We start from the raw sequence: 24,533 nt of genomic DNA on the forward strand, positions 1-24,533 counted from the left end.
TTGGGCAGCTTCTCAGACAAGGTAAAAGAACAAAACACCGGTTAATGAAACTAGGATCCTTTCCAATCCTCTCAAACACACACAAAATACTGACAAAAGCTAAGGACACCAAACTAGATGTAATGCATTTATAAAGCAACTACACTGCTCTACACACAGAAGTATTCTTCTAGCCTGTCTATGACTGAGTCGGTAAATTAGTTGTATACAGGTTCCCCTCATGACTGAAAAACTGTCACACAACACAAGCTTTGGGGTTAACCTAAGTGATCTCTATTCCTGAATTACACACAGCGATGATTTCTCTCTCTGATGGATCTCCTGACAGGATACCTCTCTTTGATAGCAATTCTTCCTAGCTAAAATCCGGGCCTGCCTACCTAGAAGCTCTCTCTCCTATCTATTAGGGATAATCGCTCCCCACTAGGATTCCATCCTCCTCCTCTTTTTTTTTTTGGCCAAAGCTTAAGTCTACCGAACATTCAGTCCTACAAAGACTTACACCAAGCTCATCTTCATCTGAATTATCAAAGATATTATCTAGATCATGAAGCGATGGAGCCAGATCCGTCACCTGTGTGAGGCTACCGGAGCCTACTCGGCCTGCAGCATTGTCCTGCCGGGTATCTGTCACAAAGAAAGAGGAAAACCACATGACAAGTGGGAGCAAAGTTAAGAAACACAAAATCGCCTTTTTTCAATTTTACTTCTCACTCTGAACAGGGGACAAGCAAGAATCACTGAGGCCCCATTTCTACGATGTAGCCTAGAAATAGCCTTGCAGTCATGTTTTAAGCAAGCACCAAAGGTCATTCAGGAAAGAATGAAGGTAGCTACTGCTCAACTTTAATATTCTAAAGAAAAAAAAAAAATAATTAAAAAAAAATTATGTTATTAAAGGACAAGCAGGAACAACTTTTTTCCATCTCAGGAGCCATCTATAGCTCTCATGTTGCAGTAGAATGTTCAGTATATGATTTTTCCTTTCAGATCTCATCGCACAGTATTTTTGCTTCGCAGGGTGAACTAAAGAGCTTTTACTCACCAGTCTTAGGAGCAGAACTGAAAATAGACATCGCATCTTTTCCATCAGGAACTGGTGTAGAATGACCCGCTGTGGGGATTTCCTTGGTACCAATTCCATCTTCTGACTATATAAAAAAATCCAAGAGTTTTTAATGGATATAACTATAAGGTATGTAAGAACTGTTTTCCTATGCCAAGCCAAACTCGGGGCTCTGGCTTGAACGGTTTCAGAATTAAATAGAAATTTAAGAAGGGAAAAGAACACAGCTGTCTATTGTTTATCTGTGCATCGGGAAAAACATGAAGTAACATTGTGTGTGATTTACAAAGGATTCCGTATAGTCAGTTAACTTTGATAGCTGGTACAGATCATTAGCCACCTCAGTTTCTCCAGCAAACCCATCTTCTAGATTTTTAAGTGTGGTGGCTACCTGCACAAGAACAAATGAGTAGCCAGACAATGAAACAGCTCCATAACAGATAAGATACGTAAGAAGTATCACGCATACAGCTCTGGTGATGACCAAAGAATGGTGATCAAATTGTCTTCTTCCACATACGGAAGAACACCTCTAAAGAAATTTCAAACCAATACAGCATCCCTGCCACAAACCCTCTCAGCAGAAGGCTACCCTGATTTTGCCCAAGGGAACACAGATCAACTTGGGCTGGAGAGATCTGGGCTCTGCAAAAAAACCCAACAAATTCTTTCATCTCTACAAGTGAATATGAGGCTCAAAATATTTTATTTCTTAGCTTAAATCCGGAGCCTGCTGCTGGTCAAGCTAAATATACATGAATAGAAAGTAATCCTTGCAACAGCAGTGTTTTCGTACACAGGTTCAGAGGGATGCCAGCAAATACCAGGTCACAAGTACCATAGTGAAAGGAAGCTTCTTCCTGTGAGCCAGTACAGGAAAAAAACAGCTAATCTCTGATTTTAATCTGTAGAATAGACCTGTGTCTTCCTGAGAGTTGCAGAGCAAATATTGTGCTACACTACTACAAATTCAATAAGAACATGAATGATAAAGACTCTGAATTTACATGTTACCTTGTTCTTTTTCAAAGGATCTTTCTCAGCCCCAAGTTTGCATTTTTTATTGCCAGTGAAGCTGTACTTTATATCACCATCTTCAAAAGTGTAAGGATCACTAGCGTCTCCCAAGCCTTCTCCAGGTTGTTGTATTAGAGGCAAGGGGTCAAGGTAGTTCAGTGTCTGCACTGGCTTCTGCTCTTCCAAAATTTTAAACCGTTTATTAGGTTGTGCTAAGAACCTAAAAGTAAAAATAAGCAAAGCAAGCCACCATGAAACAAAACAAGCTTACCTTTCACAGCACAGAAAAATAACAGCTCTTAAGATCTATAGCTGTCACACACAAACACAGCCCATGTCTCACTCCACCCTTCTTGATCTAGCAGACATGTTTTTTCCTCAAATAAAAAATGCACTTGCCTACATTCAGTATTAAACAACTTACTGGATTAAGAACTACTTTGGGACAATGAAAAAATAATTAATCTTGTTACTACATAAATCAAAACACTTTGAAGTACACAAAACTTCTTCAGCCTAGCAAACTCCACTGTAATTACAAAAACCCATCTTGCCATAACTCAAAAAATCTTCCTCAATTAATTAAGCTTATACATTTTCATTAACTACTCTCTTTGGTACATTTTTTCCATGCCTTGTCAGAAGGCAAAAGTAATTTTTAGGCTGGCATGAAATTAATTCAAATTCTCATGCTAAAGTTAAAAATAATTAATTACATAAATATCTTTGTATAAAAGAAAATTCATGTTTTAAAAGATAAAAAGAGACAGCTAAAGATTCCTTAAAATTTAGGTAGTTCATGTTTCTTCTCCAAGGAAGACAGTATGTTAACTGTAGTTTTTCCCACGTAACATTTGTAAGACATTAGCATTTGCTCTTCCCTGTGTACAGACCAGAGAGACTGTGAGGGTTTTCAGTTTCAATCTGCCAGAGACTGAAGTTAATAGTAAAACTTCTATCAGTTTCAAAGATCCGACAGAGGGTTTACAAAAAAGCAGTATTATTCCATAATACCGTATCAGCTACTCCTTACAGAACGCGGGGTACAGTGCAATTGTAAACCCCCCCAACTGGACCAACCACACTGCCTCTCCAGTGCCACCAAGGGAATTTCACTCAAAGCCAAGCATTTACGTAGCTGGAAGGTTGCACAACTAAAGAGATTTTCTTTTTTTAAATGATCAAAAGACATAAGCTTAATAGAACTCTTACATATGCTCAAATTACTGTCATGTAGGTTACAAAAAGATTTATCAGTTCTCATAATGTCCAACAGAAAGACAGGTATGAAAAAAATAATGCATACTACGCCAGCACATTTCTGTTTAAGTATTTAACATTATCTCCAGCATACATCATCTCTGGTGTTCCAGTGAAGCCTTCTACTTGTTTCAGTGTCAACTGAAAACAGAGTTTGGTCGTGCTTACAATTTCACCAAACCACCGCTCAGAGCCGTTTGCACTCTCACCTTTTCAGGGCAGTGCTGTCCGAGTTTATTTCCATCTTGGCATCGTATCTCTCACACGGAAGATCTGGCGGCCTGAACTCCGGATCGTCACTTGACGGGACACTGTAGGTCCTCCACATGTCTGGTGACTCATTGTTCTGAATTATCCCACAGTATAATGCTGTCTCACTGACCTCTGCCATCAGAGGCAACCTCTGTCCGACAAGGACCGTCCTGTCATCTAAGCTGGGCAATGGATGAAGCTCCAGCCCGCTGCCGTAGAGTGCTGGGTTTACAGGTACGGAGGGTGGGTCCAGGTTCTCTGCTTCCTGACCTCTGGGCTGGGGGCTAAGTGTGGGAGGCAGAGGGGAAGTAGGGGAATGGGGTGAATCCATAGGATTCATATTCATTTGCTTGCTTGGATTTCTAGCAGGTATAGAAAGCGGCTTCTCGTATTTTCTGGAATTAGGGACTTCTAAGGAGGGCTCCATTCCTGCTATTCCCAGCTTCTGCCCTGATGTGTCCTGCTCCATGCATAGCTCTTCAGTCACAGAGGGCCGATGGTGAAATGGCATCATAGGCCTCTTTTGCAGTTTATCTCCTTTTTCTTGTCTCTCTGTTGTTTTGTGCTTTGAAGAGGCGGGAGGCGGCAATGATGAAGATGATGATGTTCCCACGCTGAATCCTGGCTGATTTATCGTTGGGGGACGGCTCGGGCCAGCAGCACAACGCTGTTTGAAAACCTTGTGCCTGAAAGCAGAGGCAGAAACAAGTCACTGCATGGTTTATACCGTTATCTCATCTAATGGAAAAAAAGCCCACAAACCCAAAGAACAGCACCGAAAAATCTTATGTCTATTCCTGATCTTTTAACAAGATTCTGGAATGGTCACATGATCTGGACCAGGTCGCTCAAAACAACTGGGCTGCAGTTTCTCTGACCTATAAAACAGAAAATGACAGTCTGCAAAAAATAACATTCAAAGGAAGGATTTAACGTTTATGAAAGCTTAGTGCTGCTCAGATGGAAGGTAATAGAAGAAAAAAACAAAATCCAAGCTATTGTTGCTTTCATTACCCTAAAGAAAGATAGCCTTTCAAATGAAATGACTGCTGTGGAACTACACCACTACTCCTGCACACCCCTGAGCATCTGTTACAAAAGATACAGATCGGGATTGTTTTAGTTGCGTTCACAGATGCAATACATGGCAGGATGCTTTCGTGGCAGTTTCTTCCTCCATATCGGGTAAGGAAGAATAAGTACAACTCCCGTACAAAAACAAAAGGAGGGAAAAAAAAAGGAAAAAAAGCAACCACCAGCTTATGAAGAAAACTTGAATAAATATTTTAAAATAATCAAAACAAAATAGTGCAGTAACATACAAACTTATTACTGTCTTCCTATTTTAATGTGGCTTTTTTCAATTTGTATCCAGTATCTTTGAGACTGGGAAGCACAGAACTGAATTGCAGTATTTCAGGGCCTGTTAATACACTTTCATCACACAGCTGATTGTGGTCCCCAAGGACGTTACAACAGGGACATCTAACTCTGTCCATATTTTTATTGGCCTTTTTTGTTGTTTGTTTTTTGTAAGCTCAGCAGAGATTGAAAGATGTATTGTGCTTAGTACTTACGCCTGTTTGAAGTTAAATACCATTTCAAAATAAATCACTCCATCTCTATTTTTGTTCATAAACAACAGTATCTAGGACAGCAACAAAACATTTCAAAACATATGCTTTTTACTCAGAAAGGCAAACTATATTATCATAAGTGGACTACTAGATTGAAGAAAACCAATTCTGCTTTTATGACTTAGCTATGAAAGCATCAAAGTTTCAGAGTACACAGCAGCCATCAAATGGTACAGATACAACTTCTTGTACTTGCTACATCTTTTTCCTGTAACCATCCATGTTGTGCAATACTGTTCTGGCTTGCTTTGTGGGCTCTGCTGTTATCAGGACATGTTGCAAATTCTCTGCCGCAGCAGATGGTCTTTAGCTGCAATCACCCATAATGGAGCTAATGCCCTAGTAACTGAAGATTTGCCTTAAGCATGTTCTTGTAACATTTCATTGACTTAATTCTCCATCATTCACCATATTTTAACTGTCCACAGTAAATTATTTTAGACATTCTGTTCTTCAACACACGAAGTTGGGTCTACAGAAGATTGAATTTGATGCCAAATACCAGACAACCCTTTAAGATTTCATATTTAAGATCGTACCTTGACATTTATACAATGCATAGAATGGGCACAGTAATGACTAAACCAGTATCTACCTGACAGTAGCTGTCCAGTTTCTGCAACTATACAGAACGCCGGTATTGCTGTTTGAAATCAGGTACTGCCTTTATTTTAAGGATGTTTTAATTTCCCAGTTGCTGTGTTTACTAACTCCAGCATGATGTAGTTATCACAGGAGGTGTGAAGAGGCAGTGTGAAATTGCAAATGCAGATGAAGCTATCCACAGAATCAGGTTTCCACCGTCCACTATTGAGTCCCCACGCTTTCCAGGCGAAGCTGGACCTCAGTTTTCCACAGGAAACACTTGGCATCATGCCCAAACATTTATCTGTTCCACATTCTTGATTATACCCACACAAGCAGAATATAGTCAGGGGTAAAGAGCAAGGCTGCAGAAGAGCAACACTTCAACTTCGGATACAGCAGAGTCTCCAGGTTGAACACTCTGCCCTCCACATTATGCACAATTCCTCCACATCCCTTTATCTCTTCTTCTAAATACACAAAGAAGAACTGGCTTCATAAGAAGTCAAACACAAAAGGTACAAGGACACACTCTTGCTTCATTCAATTTTGGACAATGGAAATTTCTAATCAACAACCCTTCAGAGATTGTGAAAATGCTACAATCCTAAGTTTCTTTGTACAGCCAAATCTATACAGAAAGCACTGCACAGACTGCTGTGGCAGGTAACACACTAAAGGATTTGGTTAGACAATATATGGATTTTACTATTCCTAACAGCAGCATTATTCTCGAGTTTGGTTCACTGTTAAAAGAAAAATAAATTAGAAAAAAAGAAAACCAGCTATGCCTCAAACAGATGAAAAACAGAGAATCATTACAGTCACGTCACTGGCTGTTGTGTTGACTATTATTTTGGCAAAGACCCTTGCTGCAGCTGGGGAGGGGCACGGGGGGCAGGAGCCAGGAAAAAATCCAAAATACCAAAGGGATTAGCATAGTGTGATCAGCATTTCTGTTTGATCATACGAATGACATTTACATCTGTGCACGCTTAAGGTATAACTTCTTTAGGTCATAAAAACATACTTACCCATCTTACAAGTAGATTGTGATCTTAGGAATTAAAAATTTCTATAGAAGCAGTTTCATAGGACTATTTCACTGGAAACTCTTTGTCTAGTTTATTCTGTAACACCTCTCTGATAATTTTAAGAACGGTTAAGCAGAATTGCTGGTGCTTGCCTTCCCTGAGTAGTACTGGAACTTTAAGCATTCATCAAAGATGACAGATAATTTAATCAACTCTTCAAGTGTTTGTGTGAGCGAGCTGTGATTTCTTTTTGATCAGTTGACAGTGGATGACCATGCTACAAAGGTTTTACATTCTCCCGGGTGTTTTTGGTATCAGAGGAGTCATGGCAGATTGACACAGAGCAGCGACTCTTAGGGGTATTTTAACCCTTCCTCCAAACAGGGACAGTACCACTATCCCTCAGTCAGGATGCTCTGAAAATCAGGCAGCTTCTGACCCTCTTCATCATGAGTCTTACCACTCCAAACTTTAAAGCTCACATCTCTGGAAAGCCTGAAGGATGAGTTCATTATGAACGAGAAATGTTTGAGTGATTCTAGCCCCCATTCTCTAGTTTAGGATCATTTTTCCAGTCAAGCTGACTACTGCGAGTGACAATGATACGAGATGCACATCAATCACCTGAATATGAGTGATGATCGCAGTTTTCATATTAGAGTTTCCTCTTCCCTCATCTAAAACATGTCTCCCTTTTGTAAATGTACCACTGTCTGAATTAAACGGGGCTCTTCCAACGTGATAAATGCTTACTCTCTTCAAAGCTCACCTGGAACAAGAACAACTGACTCTTTGGACTGGATCCACGAAATCCCAAGAAACAGTATTGTTAGGAACTTCCTCTTCCAGATTTGCAGTTGTAATTTGATTCCTCCTGAAAAAGATAAAATTATTTTAATAGTTATCACCTTTTGTGTAACAAAATTTAAAAAATGCATATGCACAAATTCACGTATGTTCCCCTCAAATAAATTACTTCCTTCTACTTCACTTTTGGAATAGAATTCTGTATTTAACAGTAGTTCCCTCTAACTCCTTAAACCTTAGAGTTTGATTTACGTGGGAGCATGGTACCAGCTCTACATCAGATAGCTCTGTCTGGAGTTTGAGCACAAGAAGCAAGGGGCAAGCAATTTAAACTGAATCTGGAAATTCTTCTGACATATCCAACGAGGAAATTGCATGGAAATTGTGAAAACCAAAAGATTTCAGGGCACACCAGGCCATGAATGTTCTCTAAATCTCCAGTAATAAAGGCCTGTGATACTAACAACATGAATTTACCATATCCATGTCCATTGGAATTTTAGTCCAACACACATAATGTAATGCTTTACCAATATTACCCTTAGAGTTCTACATATCAAATATATCCTATTTGTTCTTCAGTCACCCAACTTTCAGTCTAGTAACTGCAACTGGAGCTAGAAATTGCAGTCAATAAATCTGAAAGCATCTAGCTGAAGGCACATACTACAGATTCATAACCTCAAAGGCTGTCACAATTAGGACACGCGACTGCAAATATAATGCTAAGTGTTAGGAGTTTTCAGCGGAACACAGTAGCAAATTTTCTTTCATAATGCTCTTCTGCATCATTAGCTTTGATTAGTGACAAAAGAATTCTGTGAGCAATAACATTATCTAAGGCAAAACTATTACAGTTTTAACTACATTTTATGTGTTATTAATAAACAAAACCATCAGGATTGCTGCCTTACTTGGACTGTGACCTGTTGAGAATGCATTCCTTCCAGACACGGTGAACCATATGATTGTGAAATTTTGGAGTTATCTTGCTGGATTTCTTTGGACTCTGTACACTGACTGTCCCCTCCTGTACAGCTGAATGGTTGATATTGCTCTGAGAGCATCCACTTTCTCCTGCAATAAAAATTAAGGATTCATGTTATAGCTGTTCTTAAGATTCACGTTTGATACTTTTTCCTGAAAAGACTCTCCCTCTTACAAGGCTGCTGACTACACAGATGTTCACATTCACTAGAAAATCCTTAAAGCATCATTAGAAAAGACTGAGGAAACTACATTCAAAGCAACGCTTGCCTTTGGGGTAACCAAGATGGTACTAGGCTGTACCAGGAATATGTGCAATGCAGCCATGTGAGAACAGACTGTGCCACTGAAGTGGCGGTCGCGTGGATCGCCTGCCACAGCCTTGCATCGAATCCCAAAGGAGTAGTGCAGATAGATTGTGCTTCTTCACAATTATCCTGGATGCTAATCTGGAATCTATATTGTCTTTAAAGACTAAATTTATTATAATATGTATGGTTCTAAAAGCATCAATTAAGAAAACCAATAATTTATGTAGATTATTTCAAGCAAGAATCAGTTCTTTATACTCAGGGTAAAACATCACTGAAGAAATGAATGCATTAGCATGCTGCTCTTTCTTTATAATATCCTTGAATTGAAATACCAGAATCAAAATTTGCTTTGGTAAAAATCTTGCAGTTGTGATGTATACTACTAAAGAAATTGTTTAACAGTTGATCATTAGTATATACTATTAACATACCACGTGAGGTTCTCAGTAATCCTGTATGATTATCAAAGAGATAACAAATGAAGATATTGCTTCAACACGTTAATAGCCTGAAAACTCTCATTTATGTTCTGCACTTCATTTCTTCCTCTGATGCAGAAACCTTACCAGCTATTATATAAACAGATGTTTCTTTTTCTACTATGAAATACAGTTTTGGTTTAGATCAACAGAAATCTAACAGTGTCATCTTTACAAACTACAACAGTAGAGGGAGCTTTAGGTTCATCTGGCCTGGCGACCGAGCACCACTGCTCTGTGCTCTGGATGGAAAAGTAAGTAAGGATAGGCCGCATTTTAACAAGGTCAAATCAGTGTAGAGAACACTTCATCCTTCTGCCTGACGCAATTTAAGAAGCCTTAAGAATGAAAGGCTGAAAGGAGTCACTGCTATACATCACTGCATCTAACAAGGTAATTCTGTTGATTTCTATCAGGTGACTTTCAAAATACAACTTTTAAAATTGTGCACAAGCTGCCTAACCCTCTGTCTTCACCGACTCTTCACACTTATGTATTTTTTTTCTCCAGTTAGACCTTCCTCAATTCTCTTTCAGTAAAGAACTCTAATTAAAAAAAAAGAGACAGTCAAAACTGTAAATCCCAAGACATACTGCGGCTTATGGCTCTAACTATTTATTTCACTGCCTGTCAAATGTTCTACAACATTGTGAACTTGACAGATGATCAAAAAACAGGTCAAAACTTCAGAATTAGCAAAGCTGCCCTCCTCTGGGGGGAGGGAAGTGGCAGAGAGGGGGCAGCAGGAAGGCACATGTGTATATAAACAAACCTAATGCGCACACATACACAGTGCATACATCAATAGCAGGACAGCTACAACGGCCAGGGAAAAGAAGTATGATGGAAAGGGAAGGGTAGGAGCTATGAGAGGATAACTAAGAAGCTACCAGAGCTTCCAAGTTACACTTGAGTGCATTAATTACTGTTTTCCAAGATTCTGTAGTATTTTTACACTATACAGTATAGCAACACACGACATAACATGAAGCAGAACTTTGCAGCAGGCAAAAACATTTTGTTCTCATACACTGACATGAATTTTTATCCATGAAAATCGCTGACAAAACACTGAACAGACACAGACAGTGATGTCATATAATGGCACAAACACTAGAAGACACAACCAGTCACTCACCAGAGGTCAGTTCACAATCCCTATGGTGCAGTCAGTTTCTACACATGAAAAATGCCATTCCCTAGTTTCAGGAGCAATTTGTTTTGTTACGTACTTTAGATACAATCACAGAAAATATGGTTAAAAGAGACCTGAAGAGATCACCTACTCCATCCCCTGCTTCAAAGCTGGATCAACATCTTTGACTAACCTGCTCTTTAAAATCAATCCCCGCCCTTCCCCCCCACCCCCCGACCCCAACAAAACCCCCAAAATACCCAACAACCCACCCACCTCTCCGCTAGTGGAAATTCTGTAGCTTCCCACCTGCCAATTTATTCTAACACTTCATTATCCTTCCTCAGAGAAAGTTTTTCCCCGTGTTTAACCTAGTTTTGCTTTGCTCCAGTTTAGGTTCATTGCATATTGGTTGCAGAGAAAAGATTATTCTTTTTCTCCTTTTATGTCTCTTAAGACTGTTACACTGTCTCTCCTTCAAATTTCTCTTCTCTAGACTAAACAACCTCAATTCTTTCCATCTTTTCCTTTTTGCAAAGTCTATAATCCTGCTTGCAAAGTCTATAATCATTCTCACTGCACTTTTCTGGACTCCATCCAATTTGTCCAAATCTTTACGTGTTCAAAACTGGACAAGGTACTACAACCACATTTTTACTAGTATGGGGCAGAACTGACGTATTATTCATGGGCCTCAGACTAATCCAGTTTATGCATCCCATTTACTGAACTGCATGACATTTTTTCCAATCAATTTCCCTGATTTTGCAAGGTCTTTTTAAAATGGTGTATGATATAATATAAAGGAATCCTTTCGTTGTTCACTGGAGAGGCACCCCTCTGATACAATTTCATATTGCCCTCAAACAATAGCAGAGATCAAACAGAAACTGTGACTGCCAGATTGGACAGTATGAACACTTTTCAGATATTACTAGTTTATAAATACTCTAAAATAGAATCCCCTTATGATACTGTAAAATTTTAACAGGGATCTGAAAAAATTAAAAATAAAACAGCAAATTAAAATATGCATCAATACTTCAACAGAGACTTATTTAGAAGCTGAGTGTCTTGCTTCAGTTAATTACTAATATTTTTCCTTATTTTACCTATCAGCTGCCTTTAAAAAACACTATTTGAATTTAAATCTCACATTCGATACCAGTAGCAGTAAATACTAAATACTTTGATTGTCTTCATATACAGGCACTCTTCATGGACAAGTGAATCCAGACAAGTACTTCCCTGGCAATGAAGGCAATGATGATTAGTTTTCTTTGGCTTTGCATCAAGATTGATCCTCTTGATGTGACAGAACTATCTAATGAAGGCTAAACTAGCCTGGTAGCTCCTCAGACCTCAGTCAGGGTATAACAATGCTTCTTTATCCCCATCAGACTGCACAGACTCCCAGAAACTCGCAGGAACTTCTTGTCTTCAACACTTCTATTGCTCTGTGAAATCTGATAAGCACTAATCAACAAGTTCAAAAAAGTACAAGTTTGAGCAGAAGAAGGTTGCCCAGTGGCGAGTGGTCTCTAATGTGACTCAAGTCCGAGAATCTTCTGTGAACTGAGGACTCAATTCTAAACAACAGTCATTTGCAAAGCATAAAACATGCCAGTACTTGTGAAATTATTATTAAACGTTACAAGGAGAGGCTGAGAAAGGTGGGGGAGAAATCTTATCAATGTACACAAATGCTTGACAGGGAGAATAGAGAGGATATAACCAGTGGCATCCAGTGAAAGGATAAGAAGTGATGGGCATAAATTGAAATACAGCAAATTCCCTTCAAACGTGTCACGTGAAATGGTTAAGGCAGAAAAATCTGAGTGATGACCAATTCACCACTATCAGTCCAATCGGGTTCAATGTATTAAACTGTTACGATTCGGATGCACTAATAGTGGGCTGCACCTTCAGTCCAGTCGTGCCCGTGAACTAGCAGGGCCGGCCTTTGGGCACGTTCAGTCAGAAACCAAAACGACGAGCTACTTAAACGGTGCAGTTTATTTAACTGACAGATATAGAGGTACCTATGATTGTCGGTGATAAATACACTGCCTGCAAAGTACATGAAAATAAGAGTATATATAAAGTGTGCAACAAAGTTATAACAATACAGCCTGGCTATAAAAATGGAAAAGAGACTTTCTAGAAAGATTTCTAAGTTCTTAAGTCTTACCCAAAGGCGTCCCTACGGGGAGGGAAAGAGAGGCTCAGCCCATCGACTGGTCCCAGAAATTCATACGATGGAGTCTTCCCCCACCTTCCCGAGCTATTTTTATACTATTTTTTACCTTCAAGGTGGAGTTTGAGTGACTCTAGTCATAAATACCTCTACTACGATTGGTGTAAAATTCTCTTGCCTCACATTTAAAGGTGCAGATCACAAAAACTCAGGGCGCAAACTCAAAGAGGAGCGGTCGCACCGTGGAGGCGGGCAGCCTTTGGGCTGGAGGTGTGTTTCGGTATTATAATGACATTGTAATGAGCAAAGTTTGCACAAAGGACAGCACTGCATCCAAATCCAACAGGAGGCTGGCTCAGGGTGGCCAGGGTGCAGCTTCTCAGTTCTGCGGTACCCCCGCGTTCCCGCACCTGCCGTACCACCCCGGGGAGACACCGTGAGCTCCCCAGCCCGCTTCGCTCCCGTGGGGCTCTGCAAGCAATGCTGTCCCGGGAATCGCAGGTGATGCGGTGGGCTCTCTGCATACCAGCTGCAGCTGCATCTTACCCTAGACACCTTTTGATTTTCTACTTTTCCTTAATGTGTGAACAATGCTCTATTTTGGGCATTTTAGTAATTATTCCACAAAACGTAAGAAAGAATTTTTTGCTGTGAAGGTGGTCAGCCATTGGAACAGGTTGTCCAGAGAAGTTGTGGAGTCTCTGTCTCTGGAGATATTCAAATCATGACTGGACAATGTCCTGAGCCACCCGCTCTGCCTGACCCTGCTCTGAGCAGATGGGTTGGATAAAACAATCTCCGGAGGTCCCTTCCAACCACAATTATCATGTAATTCTGTTCATAACTGGCAAGTTTGTAAAGAGCAAGTTCAGAAGAAAATCAACACAGAAAAAAAATAATTAGTTGTAAACATGCCTTCCAAACTTTTTTTGAGAGGGGAAAAAAAAGAAAAAAAATCACTGAATTTCTTTTTTCTGTATCAGATATTTTCTTTTTTTTTTTTTTTTTAACTTTATTATCTTAGAAGTTTGCACTCAAACAGATGTTTGACTCCTCTGTTCCTTAGTTCTCATGTGAAATCACAGTCCTGAATACCACACTGACCGCAACTAATCTTAAGGTCTTGTCTGTATTCCAGATGATGACAGGTTATTGATATTTATTTTCATTTCCGAGGAGCAACAGGATATACATATTCATTTCAACAAAGCAAGATATTGAGGATTTAGGACCCCACATACCAGGCATTTGGATGGCTTCTGAGATTAGAACTACTATGGATCCAAACACTGGAAAGGGGCATAGTCTATCCAGAAAAAACATGTAACTCACAAATACTGTGCAGCACTCCGTGTGCCACCTGCACACAATGCAGGCCTGTGTCAGACCTCATTTGGGAAGCCCAGCTCCTTCTTACCAGTTCCAGACACTTGTGCATTTCTTCTGAATGGCCCTTAATTAAAACCCACCTGTGCTGGGCAAAAACGTAGCTAGCATTTGCAAATTTTGATTACACCAACATGAATGCTTAGTTAAATGCTGTATTTCTAGCTCTTTACAAAAAAAGCTATGTACTCTTGTAGATCACTGTACTCTTGTACCACAGTGAACCAACACCCTCCTCCCGTTCCAACACAAGAAAACCAATACTTCATAAACACTGGCAAAATCTGTCTAAACCACTGACAGAATCTAGTATCTCAGGTATTTCACTACTGCACAAAGGTTAGAGAAAATGGAGCTTAACTGAATTCACAAAGTTTTGTTTAAAAATGTGTCCTCTTCATGGGTGTTTAAAGCATTTTGTTTCATTTACCACAGACCCGCAGAAAAAATCCTCTCCTAACTTTCAGTCTATTGCCTGTCTGATCTGCTACTGATCACATACTTATATTTGCTTATCATGAGCTACGAAAAAATGAAAGACTAACTCCAGGCTCCTAAGTTTATTGCTCACCCATAATGGCCTGCTCTGGAGAAGTGGGTGGAGTGAGTGGCATCCCACAGGTACTAGCAGGATCCTTCATGCTTCCAAGCCCCTGCTGTCCCACATTTATATGGCCTCCAGTATTGGCAGTGTTCTGTGACATGGGGATGTCACTCTGGGAGATGAGAACAAAGGCTGAAGGATATACCATCCTTACACCACCTACAAAGAAATGGAAAACCAAAAGTCTTAAATATACCTGATAACATTCATCAGCTTTAGCGACTTCAACTTGTTTTCACTGTCAATTCGACAAAACTTATTATCTGAAATATAAAGAGCTAAGGAATTTCACACACTAAGACACATCTAGCCCTCTATAACCAGTACAGAGCTGAAACAAGTAGCTCGATACTGTGAATAATAGCATGTGGGATACAGGGAGTACAGAAGCTTGAGGCAAGATAACTAGTCAGATGTTCCAGTGTCAAGAGAGCTACAAGAGAAGATAGGAAAATTATAATGGCTGTTTCCGATTAATTAGATTTTTTTTTTTTTTTTTTAAATCATGTGCAGGAAAATAATCCTTCAGGCAGAATACTGAAACTTACCAACAATGACTTCAACCGCCACAGGGAAATCGTTGTCATATCCCAACTCTTCTTCCTCTTTCATGCCTTCTTTTTTCTTCAGCACCATAGGGTAAAAATACTGCCATTCCTCCATCAACTTACGAGTTGCTGGGTCTGACATCTTGTATGACTGGCCCGTGAGTGTACCATTTAAACCATAAGGACTCACCAAAACTGCAACGTAAGAAACAACAGTCCCTTCAGTATTTGTATTTCAACTATCTATCAGGCAGTCTCTGCCTCTGGCCGGAGCCACTGTTCCATTCACATGCTGATTGAAGGAGCTGTCTTCAAGGGAAAGCTACTGCACAATCAGGTGAGGGTGTGAATTTAAAGCTACCTTACACTGCACTAGCTTCCTGCACAGACATCCCCACTGAGCTAAAAATAGACCTTTTTGTGGCTAAATTTAATAATTTCCACAATGAACTAATCCAAGTGTACTAAAACAGCACTCACTATGGCAAAGGGATGACCATACATGGAAGTAATAGAGAACAGATATTCAACAATAGGGTTTTTACCAGGAACATATGGTCCTAGAGACTTCTCAGCATTAAAAAGGGTAGAGATAACAGCATATGATGAAAACTACAGTCATGACACATAAGGAGAACTAGTTGCTCAACAACAAGTATTTCCATTCAGACTCAATATTGCTTTCAGTCAGATTTGAGAGGCATTAATTTAGCTCACTGAAATAAAACCTTCTACGATGTGTCTGAGCCTCTGTCAAAACTTTACATTTAGAAACAAAATGTTTTTCAATACAGCTCCTATAAATTAACATCTCTATAAATGTTCATTTTATAAGTTTAATTTTATAAAGAGTTCTTGCTTTAATTGCTTTGAAATTACAATTTCAGACTGTAGTAAAGACAGTATAACTCAATGACTCAAATATTAATAAAATTTTTTGATGCAGGGCATTACATTACTATTGCATCATGAATTTCATAAACCATTAACTTAATTCTGTAGAACCCGAATTCCTTTCTACTGGCAAATAGTCACAGATACTTCAAGGTTTCATTGTTTCTGATACATTTTCATATACACCTCCCTTTTTAAAAAAAAAACAAAACTAAAATCAAACAAACAGAAAAACAAAACAAAACAAAAAAAAACCACAAACCCAACAACAAATAGTTGACAATTTATGAATGAGAAGTACTCCTGAATTAGACAGATACAGTATTTGTATTCACATAGCACCGAGGTTACAGATCTGAGCTCACTGACTTAGACACCATGTAAAAAAATCAAATCAGTGCACTTACTTTCTTAAAAAATTCTTTTTAAACAAAAAATATGAATTTGTTTTATTTACTACATGCACATACCTTGAAAAACAATGTTAATGAATAGAAAGCTCTGGAAAATTCCCATACCATTTATCACTGGCTGTAGTATTTAAGTCCTACCAACATCTTCCCTTATGTCTACAACTTCCTGAACAGAAATTTAACCCATTTGAAGAGTTACCTAATCTTACGGTATTCACCGCTGAAGATAACATCACCAGGAGCAAAGTCTCTGCCACACGGAAGTGAAGTTAAGCACACCAAGTTCCAAATCCAGCTCACTTACCTTGGAACGGTGACGGTGAGGACTGGGCCATATGGATATGCTCTTCGTTGATCAGGTAGATTGGCTGGTGTTGAGCAATCTCCACACTCGTGCACACATTGCTTTCCCCATGAAGAAAGAATGTGAAGGCACACGACAAATGCTCACTGGAAGGGGGAGAAAAATGAGAAAGAAACAGCTTTAGTAGCATGTTTATGAACTCACAGGAGGCAGTGACTCCAGGGCCTTAGAGGCCAAATATGTACTCTCCTGTTTAGTCACTTGTGGCTACTGAATACAGGCTCACTGGCTGACTGATAACCAAATGTGACAGAATGACCTGTCACTAGACAACTATTTGACAATTTTGGCAATTATCTCAAAGATTTGTTTTCCTACTTGTTTCAATTAATAAGACCATTACAAACAAATAGGATTTTAACCAGGATTCAAGTAGTAAAAAAAGGGGTCTTCAGAAATTCTTCAAAATTCACTCTGCAATGGGTTCTACCACAAAAGTAATAAAAAAGGAACAGGAAAGACGTTCGTCTAACACCTCATAAGAATTTTCATTAAAGAAAATAAAAGCAGGTGAATATTACAAAAACTTGACAACAGTCTAAGATGAACCATGGATTTGCCACTGATGATTAAACTTAATTTGAAATGAATGGTACTTAAAATGTTCCCACTTTACCCATAGAATGACCTCCCATCATAGCGAACTATTTGCTTAAATATTCCTTGCCACAAAGCCACAAGAAAAAAGAAAACAAAACACACTTTATGCTTTTTATCATCATTTTAATCAACTAAAAATTTACAGAGCTGAAGTGGTAATTACACAGTAATTTTTCTGTCCAATACAATAGCTGCGTGTAGTTTTATAGCTGTTGGCTTTGGCACTGGGCCAGCCATAATGTAACCAGTAGTTTAAAGACAGCTCTTAACTACCATCACCCAAAGGAAGTAACACAGGCAACTATAACAATTTCACTTCAGTATTTAAGTCAACCAACTGCTCTACTACTGTCAGCTATTTTTCAACAAAGGCACTGATGGTCTAGAATAGGTAGCTGTTGTAATCTCACAATCTCTGAATGATTCTACACATCATGTGGAACAACTTTTTATCCTGTTCTGCAAGTTAGTCTTCTGTGAGACTCAAATCTTACCACAAAAAAAAACAGAAGAAAATAGTCAGTTGAGAAAAATCTGGAGAAAGTGTTACTTGAGTGACAGATAACATCTAAACTTCCTTGGTGCTACCATCCTGCATTCAGAAATACTCTGTAGCAATAATTTAATCCCAAGAAATAGATTTCATTAGATTTCCATTTTCACAAGGGGAAGAAATTTCACTATCATTAGCGTTACAGAAGTAAATCAATCATTAATTTACAGGGGGGAGGGAGGGACTAGGACATCGGACAAAATGGGTCATAGATTCCATGTATTTCTACCCAGCTATCTTGCCTCAAGAAGAAAAACAAATCACTTAATGTAAAAAAATAAATTGAGCAATGGATTTCTGCACATACACAAAATTAAAAAAAAAAAAAAAGCAAAGCCCAATTATTTAATCAAAAGCCATTAGTTTCCTTAAATAGGATGAGATCCTTTAATATAAAAGAGGTCTTAATAAATAAAAAAATCATGAGAAATCTGGTCTAAGACCAAGCAAGGATAATCTCTGCAAAGAGTTCAGCATGCAGCAGGTCAGCCTTTCTAAAGCAGAGAGCAAAGCTATTTGTAAAGTAGGCATTTTCAACCCCCGTCTTTAGGATATTACACAGAAATCCTCCTGATTCTGCAAGCTTCCTACAGTGTTTGACTGTGAAAGTCTTGCTTGTCTTGTATTGAATGAAGAAAAAGAAATAGCCTTCTGGGACCACACAGGGACTCTTTCAAGTCTCTTGCAAAGTGGTCTGGCATGAACAAATCATGTGCAATCTTGTGCAACATTCACAACTATCTAAAAAAACTGGAGAATAAGAAATAGACAGAGTTTAAAAGATTAATTTGTTTTTGCAGCGAAGGGAATGCACGCCACTAACTTTTTCAGCTGAGAATGAGCTAACACCAAAATTAACCATTAAGTTCAGAAAATTAAATAGCCTAGGACTAAAGTGTATACAATTAATTGCAGGAAAAAGATATACAAGTACAGTGTTAGCCTATTTTACTTTCCTGCAAACATGTCAGATTAACGAATAGTAGTAATGAATATTACTATTCACGACCAGCAATAAATACTTCATTAGCAAAAGGCGGACCGTTTCTACCTCTGGATCCAAAGTAATCCATGCTCAGCTATCGAAACCTCGAGCTCTCAAAGATTCCTCTTCTTCCAGGCACAGCTAACAAGCCCTTACGGTACGAAGCACTCTCTGCTGAGCACGTGAGCCCCCAGCCAGCCGGCGCACAGCCAGCACTAGGCTTTCCTCCCTGCTCCCTTCCCTAGGCCTTCCCCTGGGCTGGGGGTCTTACAGGGCTTTGCAGAGAAGAAACAGTTACATAGATTTCATGCTCCCTCTGGTGCCAGAGTCACTGCTATAAGCCCAGCTTTCAAGACCAAAAAAAATAAAGATCAAGGCTTGGGGACTTCCTACATTCTTAATAAGCTTCTGGCAGATTCTGAGTAAAATGTTTACTTTAGTAACAAATATGAATTTTATTTCCAGAAAATAGCATCAGCACACCCTGTGATGTATCCCACTCAGGCATGTACATCCCAGCCTCCTGACATTCCTGTCTTGAGTACATTTCACACAATTCCATAAATACCAAGCTGCAGAAATCACTCTTGCTACAGATGTGAGACAGATCTCCAAATAAAATTCAAGTAGAAGAAAACTTACCAAGCTAAAAACAGTCAGGCTTCAGCAGCAGACTGAGTACTAAGGCTTTACTTTTAATAATCATTTAGCTATAGCTCTACAGCATACATCAAGACCTACATACTTCAAACTAAAGCTCTAAAATACATGAATTGTTCAGGTCCTCACTAGACTCTTCCAACAGTGTTTTATCAACATCCAGTTTTCTTAACAGATCTACTGCTCTTTGTCCTAACAAAGGCACCATAAAAAAGCTAAAGACAAAACGCAGATCAGAGTAGAGTTTCTAAAAATGTTCAGCACCATGTTCAGACTGATTTTATTGTATTTAAATTTATTTCAATCTAGTTCAAAAACTGAAGCTGACAGGCTTTTGAGAATCCACTCTACTATCTCTCCAGGTTATTAAACTTACTCATTTCTGTACTCTTTCTTATCTCTCTGACATTCAAATATCAGAAACCACCAGAGAGGCATGTGAAATGGCTTCCAAACTCTTTCCTCTACTCTGCAGTCTGCTGGAATACCTTGAGCTGTCAATTTATACCTGTCGAAAACAAGTACAATAATAAAAATACTACCAATTTTGAATAGCTGCAGTATACATTTACTTTGCATGTATTAATGAATTACACAAGGAACAAAACTGGCTTCAGAATCATGTTTTTGTGCCTGGACTGCTACCCTGAGGAAAGGACGAAGGGACAATGTCTCTTAGGTGAAAGCGTGGAAGCAAGGTGACAATCCCGAGCAACCCACCAGATATTCCTGATCCTTATCAGGGGAGCACAGTGTGCCATATATTCCCTAGAAGAAATTCCAAATCAGAAACCTGAATCAAGACTGAAGCATCTAATGCATTAAAAAAAAAAAAAAAGTTGGGGGCATTAAAAATTATTTATGCCTTAGGTGTATTATAAAGTAAAAATACCCATTAATTTAGCATGAAATATACTTCAGATGAATTAGTTCAGCTACCTACCATTTAGGGTTTGAGGTTTTGAATTTCATCCTTTCCTTGTTTGGTTTTTGTTTGTTTGTTTAGCTTTTTTGTTTTGTTTTGTATTTTTCAGGCAAACAAACAGTCTCACCAGAGACAGTGGTAGCTGCAGCAGTTTTCCATCAGGAAATTTCAACACAAGTTAAGTAAGCCCTATTGTTTTCACGTTACTTTATAAAAATTAGAACAGTTTAAAAAGAATGCAAATCTGTACTGGTACTCTCATCACTCTACACAGGAATTGTTGCCTCTTTTTCACAGGGACCTTTTCAGAAACTTTTCTTTCCTTTACAGGTGACTGATGGCTGTCTCAGTTAGGATGTCATCTTCCCAAACAGAATATATAGAACATACATAGCATATATGTTATTTCCAACTATAGTTGCATTAACACCGAGATCTGAAAAATGCTGAGCCCTCTGGTCTTGAACCAGCAGAACAGCATATACTTTCAAGATTATTTCCACCATATTCACTGAGAGATACTTCTGTGCTAAAATGAAAATAATTGTTTAAATAAAAGGCTGCTATTAATATAAAAACAAAGAAAATAAAAATCACCCCCCAGTCACACAGTGACAAATATTCTGTGCCACTTCCCTTCATTTTATTTTGAATCTGGTTTTGGTGTTTAGATCCCTACATTTTATGAGCAAGGAAACTGATAAGGAAAAGCCTCAAAAAGGAAACAGCAGTGTAATTTAATCTTTTGTAACAAATGAAAAGACTTATGTCCTTCTCCTATGTATTGCAGGTATTTTTCTTCCCCCATAACACAGAAAAATCTTCAAATAAAGAGTACTTACATTAATCAAACCTTCAATTTGGCACCTAATCACCTGCAACTGACAACTGTCTTTCAGATGTTTCCTCTGAGATCTTCATTACCTTAAATAACCTTAGAGATACCTAAAAATGCGGTTGAGTACCATGTCAAGGTAATATTTAGGACCTCCCATGGCCTTTAGGAATGACAATCCCTCAGTTACTATAAATGTCTTAAAGGAAATAACATTACATTAAACATATATAAAAATCAGATTAAGATTATGAAAACATTACTCTGTTTAAACTACACAACACTGGCAGAGAAAGGAGAACATCTAATGGATTTATGCATTTTTTCCATTTATTAGTAGGTTTAAATGACCGAAGGGAACTGTGAGTTTTGAATGTATGTACTAAATGCATGTCTGCCATACTAAGACAAACTGTACCTCATAGCAGATTTCAAAACACCATATTTTGGATGACAACTGTGGAAATCAATTACTTCAGGAAAATAATAATAAAAAATGCCAATAACAATTATTTTGGGATATGGGGGGGGGGGAGTGGCACCAAGAAGAATCTACAAAAAACCTTAAAAGAACATCACAATTTTTTTCCTTATTAGAGAGATATTCCTAAAATAGTTTTATGATACAAATTTTATCATTATTATTTTCATGAATTGAAATCATTCACTGAAAAGTGCTTTTATATTTCGAAAAACACTGGCTGCTGTGCAGCACACAGTTTCTAAACTAGGCTTCATCCCAAACACCACAACCTACTTACACACCCAGAAAGTGCAAAGGGAAACACAAGACAATACTGACACTAAAGGTTACTTAGAAGAACGTAGTGAACGTTTGAGAACCAGTATTTGTAAGAGTTTGTCCTGGTTTTAGAACAATTTCAAGGATGAGAATTTTTTAAATACTTACTTCTCTACAGACGAGCCTGAGCTCCCTTTCCCTGCCCCCAAGCTGCTGGCAATCTCTTGTTTTTCTCCTTTAGTTTATACGCAATTGTCCATAAAGCCACTGACTGTGTACAATCAATTATATTTTATGACCAATAAATTCTATCACTGTTCTAATTCCCCTCAAAATTAGGGTTGGGATCTGAAAGCCCTCAACTCACACTTACCCCAAAATAGCTTTAAATAGCTTTATCAAGTCTGAGCTCAGAAAAGAGGCAGCAGTAAGCCATGTGAATTAGGAAAATGGACAGTCATACCAGTGAGACTAATCACTTATCTGGTGTGGGCTATAAAGAAAGAGGGCATGAAAAGGCTCTGCACAGATTTGGAACACAAGAGTACATGAGAGCATAATAAAATAATTTCCTTTAAATGTGTCTAAAGCAACAGGACGGTTATTAGCAGGTCACAATGGTGGTCTGGACAGGAGATGGCAGCACCTGGATACACCTACAGTCAACAAGACTTGAACAGGTGAGAGGAAATTAACAGCCCAGTATGAAAACTGCCTCTTCGTAAATAACCTGGAGATAAATATCCTCAGCAAAGTCTGAATTTGAACAACCTCCTGCAACGACCACAGACTGAATGTAATGGCAAGAGAGAAGAATGACCTTCTGCTTTATTTTAGAGAAATCAGACCTGTTCCAGTGCCCAGTGGCCTACGCATTCTCCTTAAATGAGAGCAACGATGCATGCTCCTCGTGCCCCGACCTCAAGTACATCTCCCTAGGACAGATGCTGAACCTGCCAGGCAGCTGTGTCAGCACAGAAAGCTCCTTCAGATATACCAAGAGAGCAGAAGAGGGCCTGGAACTGCAACTTCATCAACAGCAGCGAGTAAGAAAGGCCAAGACACGTTTTCTGGCCCTTAGGGGAAATAGCATGTTCAGATGGTAAAATCTCTTCATCCCCAAGAAGGCGGCACTGTCCACACCGATCTACTGGAAGTGGTCCTTGGCTGTGCTGCCCCCAGAACCTCTCCTGGCACTGCCTTGGAAGAGTGCTAGCTGCCACTACTCAAAGCCAAGCAGGGAGCATGCGACGGTAAAGCAGTGCGGATGATAGCACGCCAGCTCTTGAGATCATGACCTGTCTGGTCTAGAAAGTAGTGTAGACACAGTCCAAGAGAGAACAATTATGTGGCATTTCTCATGCTTGCAAGTAACCCATAACATACTCTCTGCCTGCCAGAGAGCTGAATGTTGCCCAAGCTCAAATAAGACAAAGTTATTCAGAAGTACAACTTCAGTAGTTCACAGTATACATTCAAGAAACAAGGCATAATTAGTAACAGTTTTTGCAGAAACCACAACTAAACGAAAAAGGAAAGCATTTACAGACTTGAGACAATCCCAGAGTTCTCTGGATACAACAGCCTTCCAACGAACGGTAGGCAGCACAAAGCTGACCACATTTTTGTACTAGGCAGGAATCTCACATAGTTGGTTTCTCTATGTTATGGCCGCAGATGCAGGCCCCCACTCAAACATGTGAAACAGCAACCCAGAGCCTATTTTGTGCTCTATAACTCCATATATTAACCACGGGTAATCAAAGACTTGCTGCCCAGCTGCATCCAACATATTCCATGTGACAGGACTGGAGAGAGGGTTGTGGCACTGAACTGTAGCAGTCCCTCCAGCAGGAGCTTGTTTGGATGCTAACCCAGACCCAGCTGAAACCATGTGTTGCAGCCATTTCGCTGGATCACAGGACTTGAAACATCTTTTCTTCATGTGAGACACACAGTTGTCTCATGAACAAGGGAAACTGATACTGGGAGAAACCCGGTTACACAGGGAAAACAATCTGTTTCTGTAGCCATTTCTGCCCAAAGTCACAAATTTTTCTATGGCAGAGAACACAAATACAGGAGATCAAGTGGCAGAATAAATCATATTGCTTTGGCAATTACTCCTTTTATCTTTATTTTGTTTTCTCTTTTTCTCTCTCTCCACCTCCTCCCCCCTTCCCCCCGCCAATAAATACGAGGAGGGAAGAGAACATCAGATTCCAGAACTACCCAGGTGTTTTAATGATTGTAT

General features: G+C 39.1%; 1 protein-coding gene across 1 annotated transcript in view; it reads right to left on the reverse strand.

Moving 5' to 3' along the window:
• MED13L (mediator complex subunit 13L) overlaps positions 1-24,533 on the reverse strand; it is a 201,847-nt gene that overhangs the window by 40,905 nt on the left and 136,409 nt on the right. The window contains exons 5-13 of the mRNA XM_033001517.2: positions 16,920-17,065; positions 15,309-15,503; positions 14,728-14,919; positions 8,573-8,735; positions 7,621-7,725; positions 3,553-4,281; positions 2,081-2,303; positions 1,046-1,151; positions 503-627 (exon numbers count right to left, since the gene is read on the reverse strand). Coding sequence (XP_032857408.2) covers positions 503-627; positions 1,046-1,151; positions 2,081-2,303; positions 3,553-4,281; positions 7,621-7,725; positions 8,573-8,735; positions 14,728-14,919; positions 15,309-15,503; positions 16,920-17,065 — 1,984 coding nt within the window. The remainder of the gene's footprint in view (positions 1-502; positions 628-1,045; positions 1,152-2,080; positions 2,304-3,552; positions 4,282-7,620; positions 7,726-8,572; positions 8,736-14,727; positions 14,920-15,308; positions 15,504-16,919; positions 17,066-24,533) is intronic.

Source organism: Tyto alba, unplaced genomic scaffold (genome assembly GCF_018691265.1).
Source record: "Tyto alba isolate M040663 unplaced genomic scaffold, T.alba_DEE_v4.0 Super-Scaffold_44, whole genome shotgun sequence".
NCBI classification, from domain to species: Eukaryota; Metazoa; Chordata; class Aves; order Strigiformes; family Tytonidae; genus Tyto; species Tyto alba.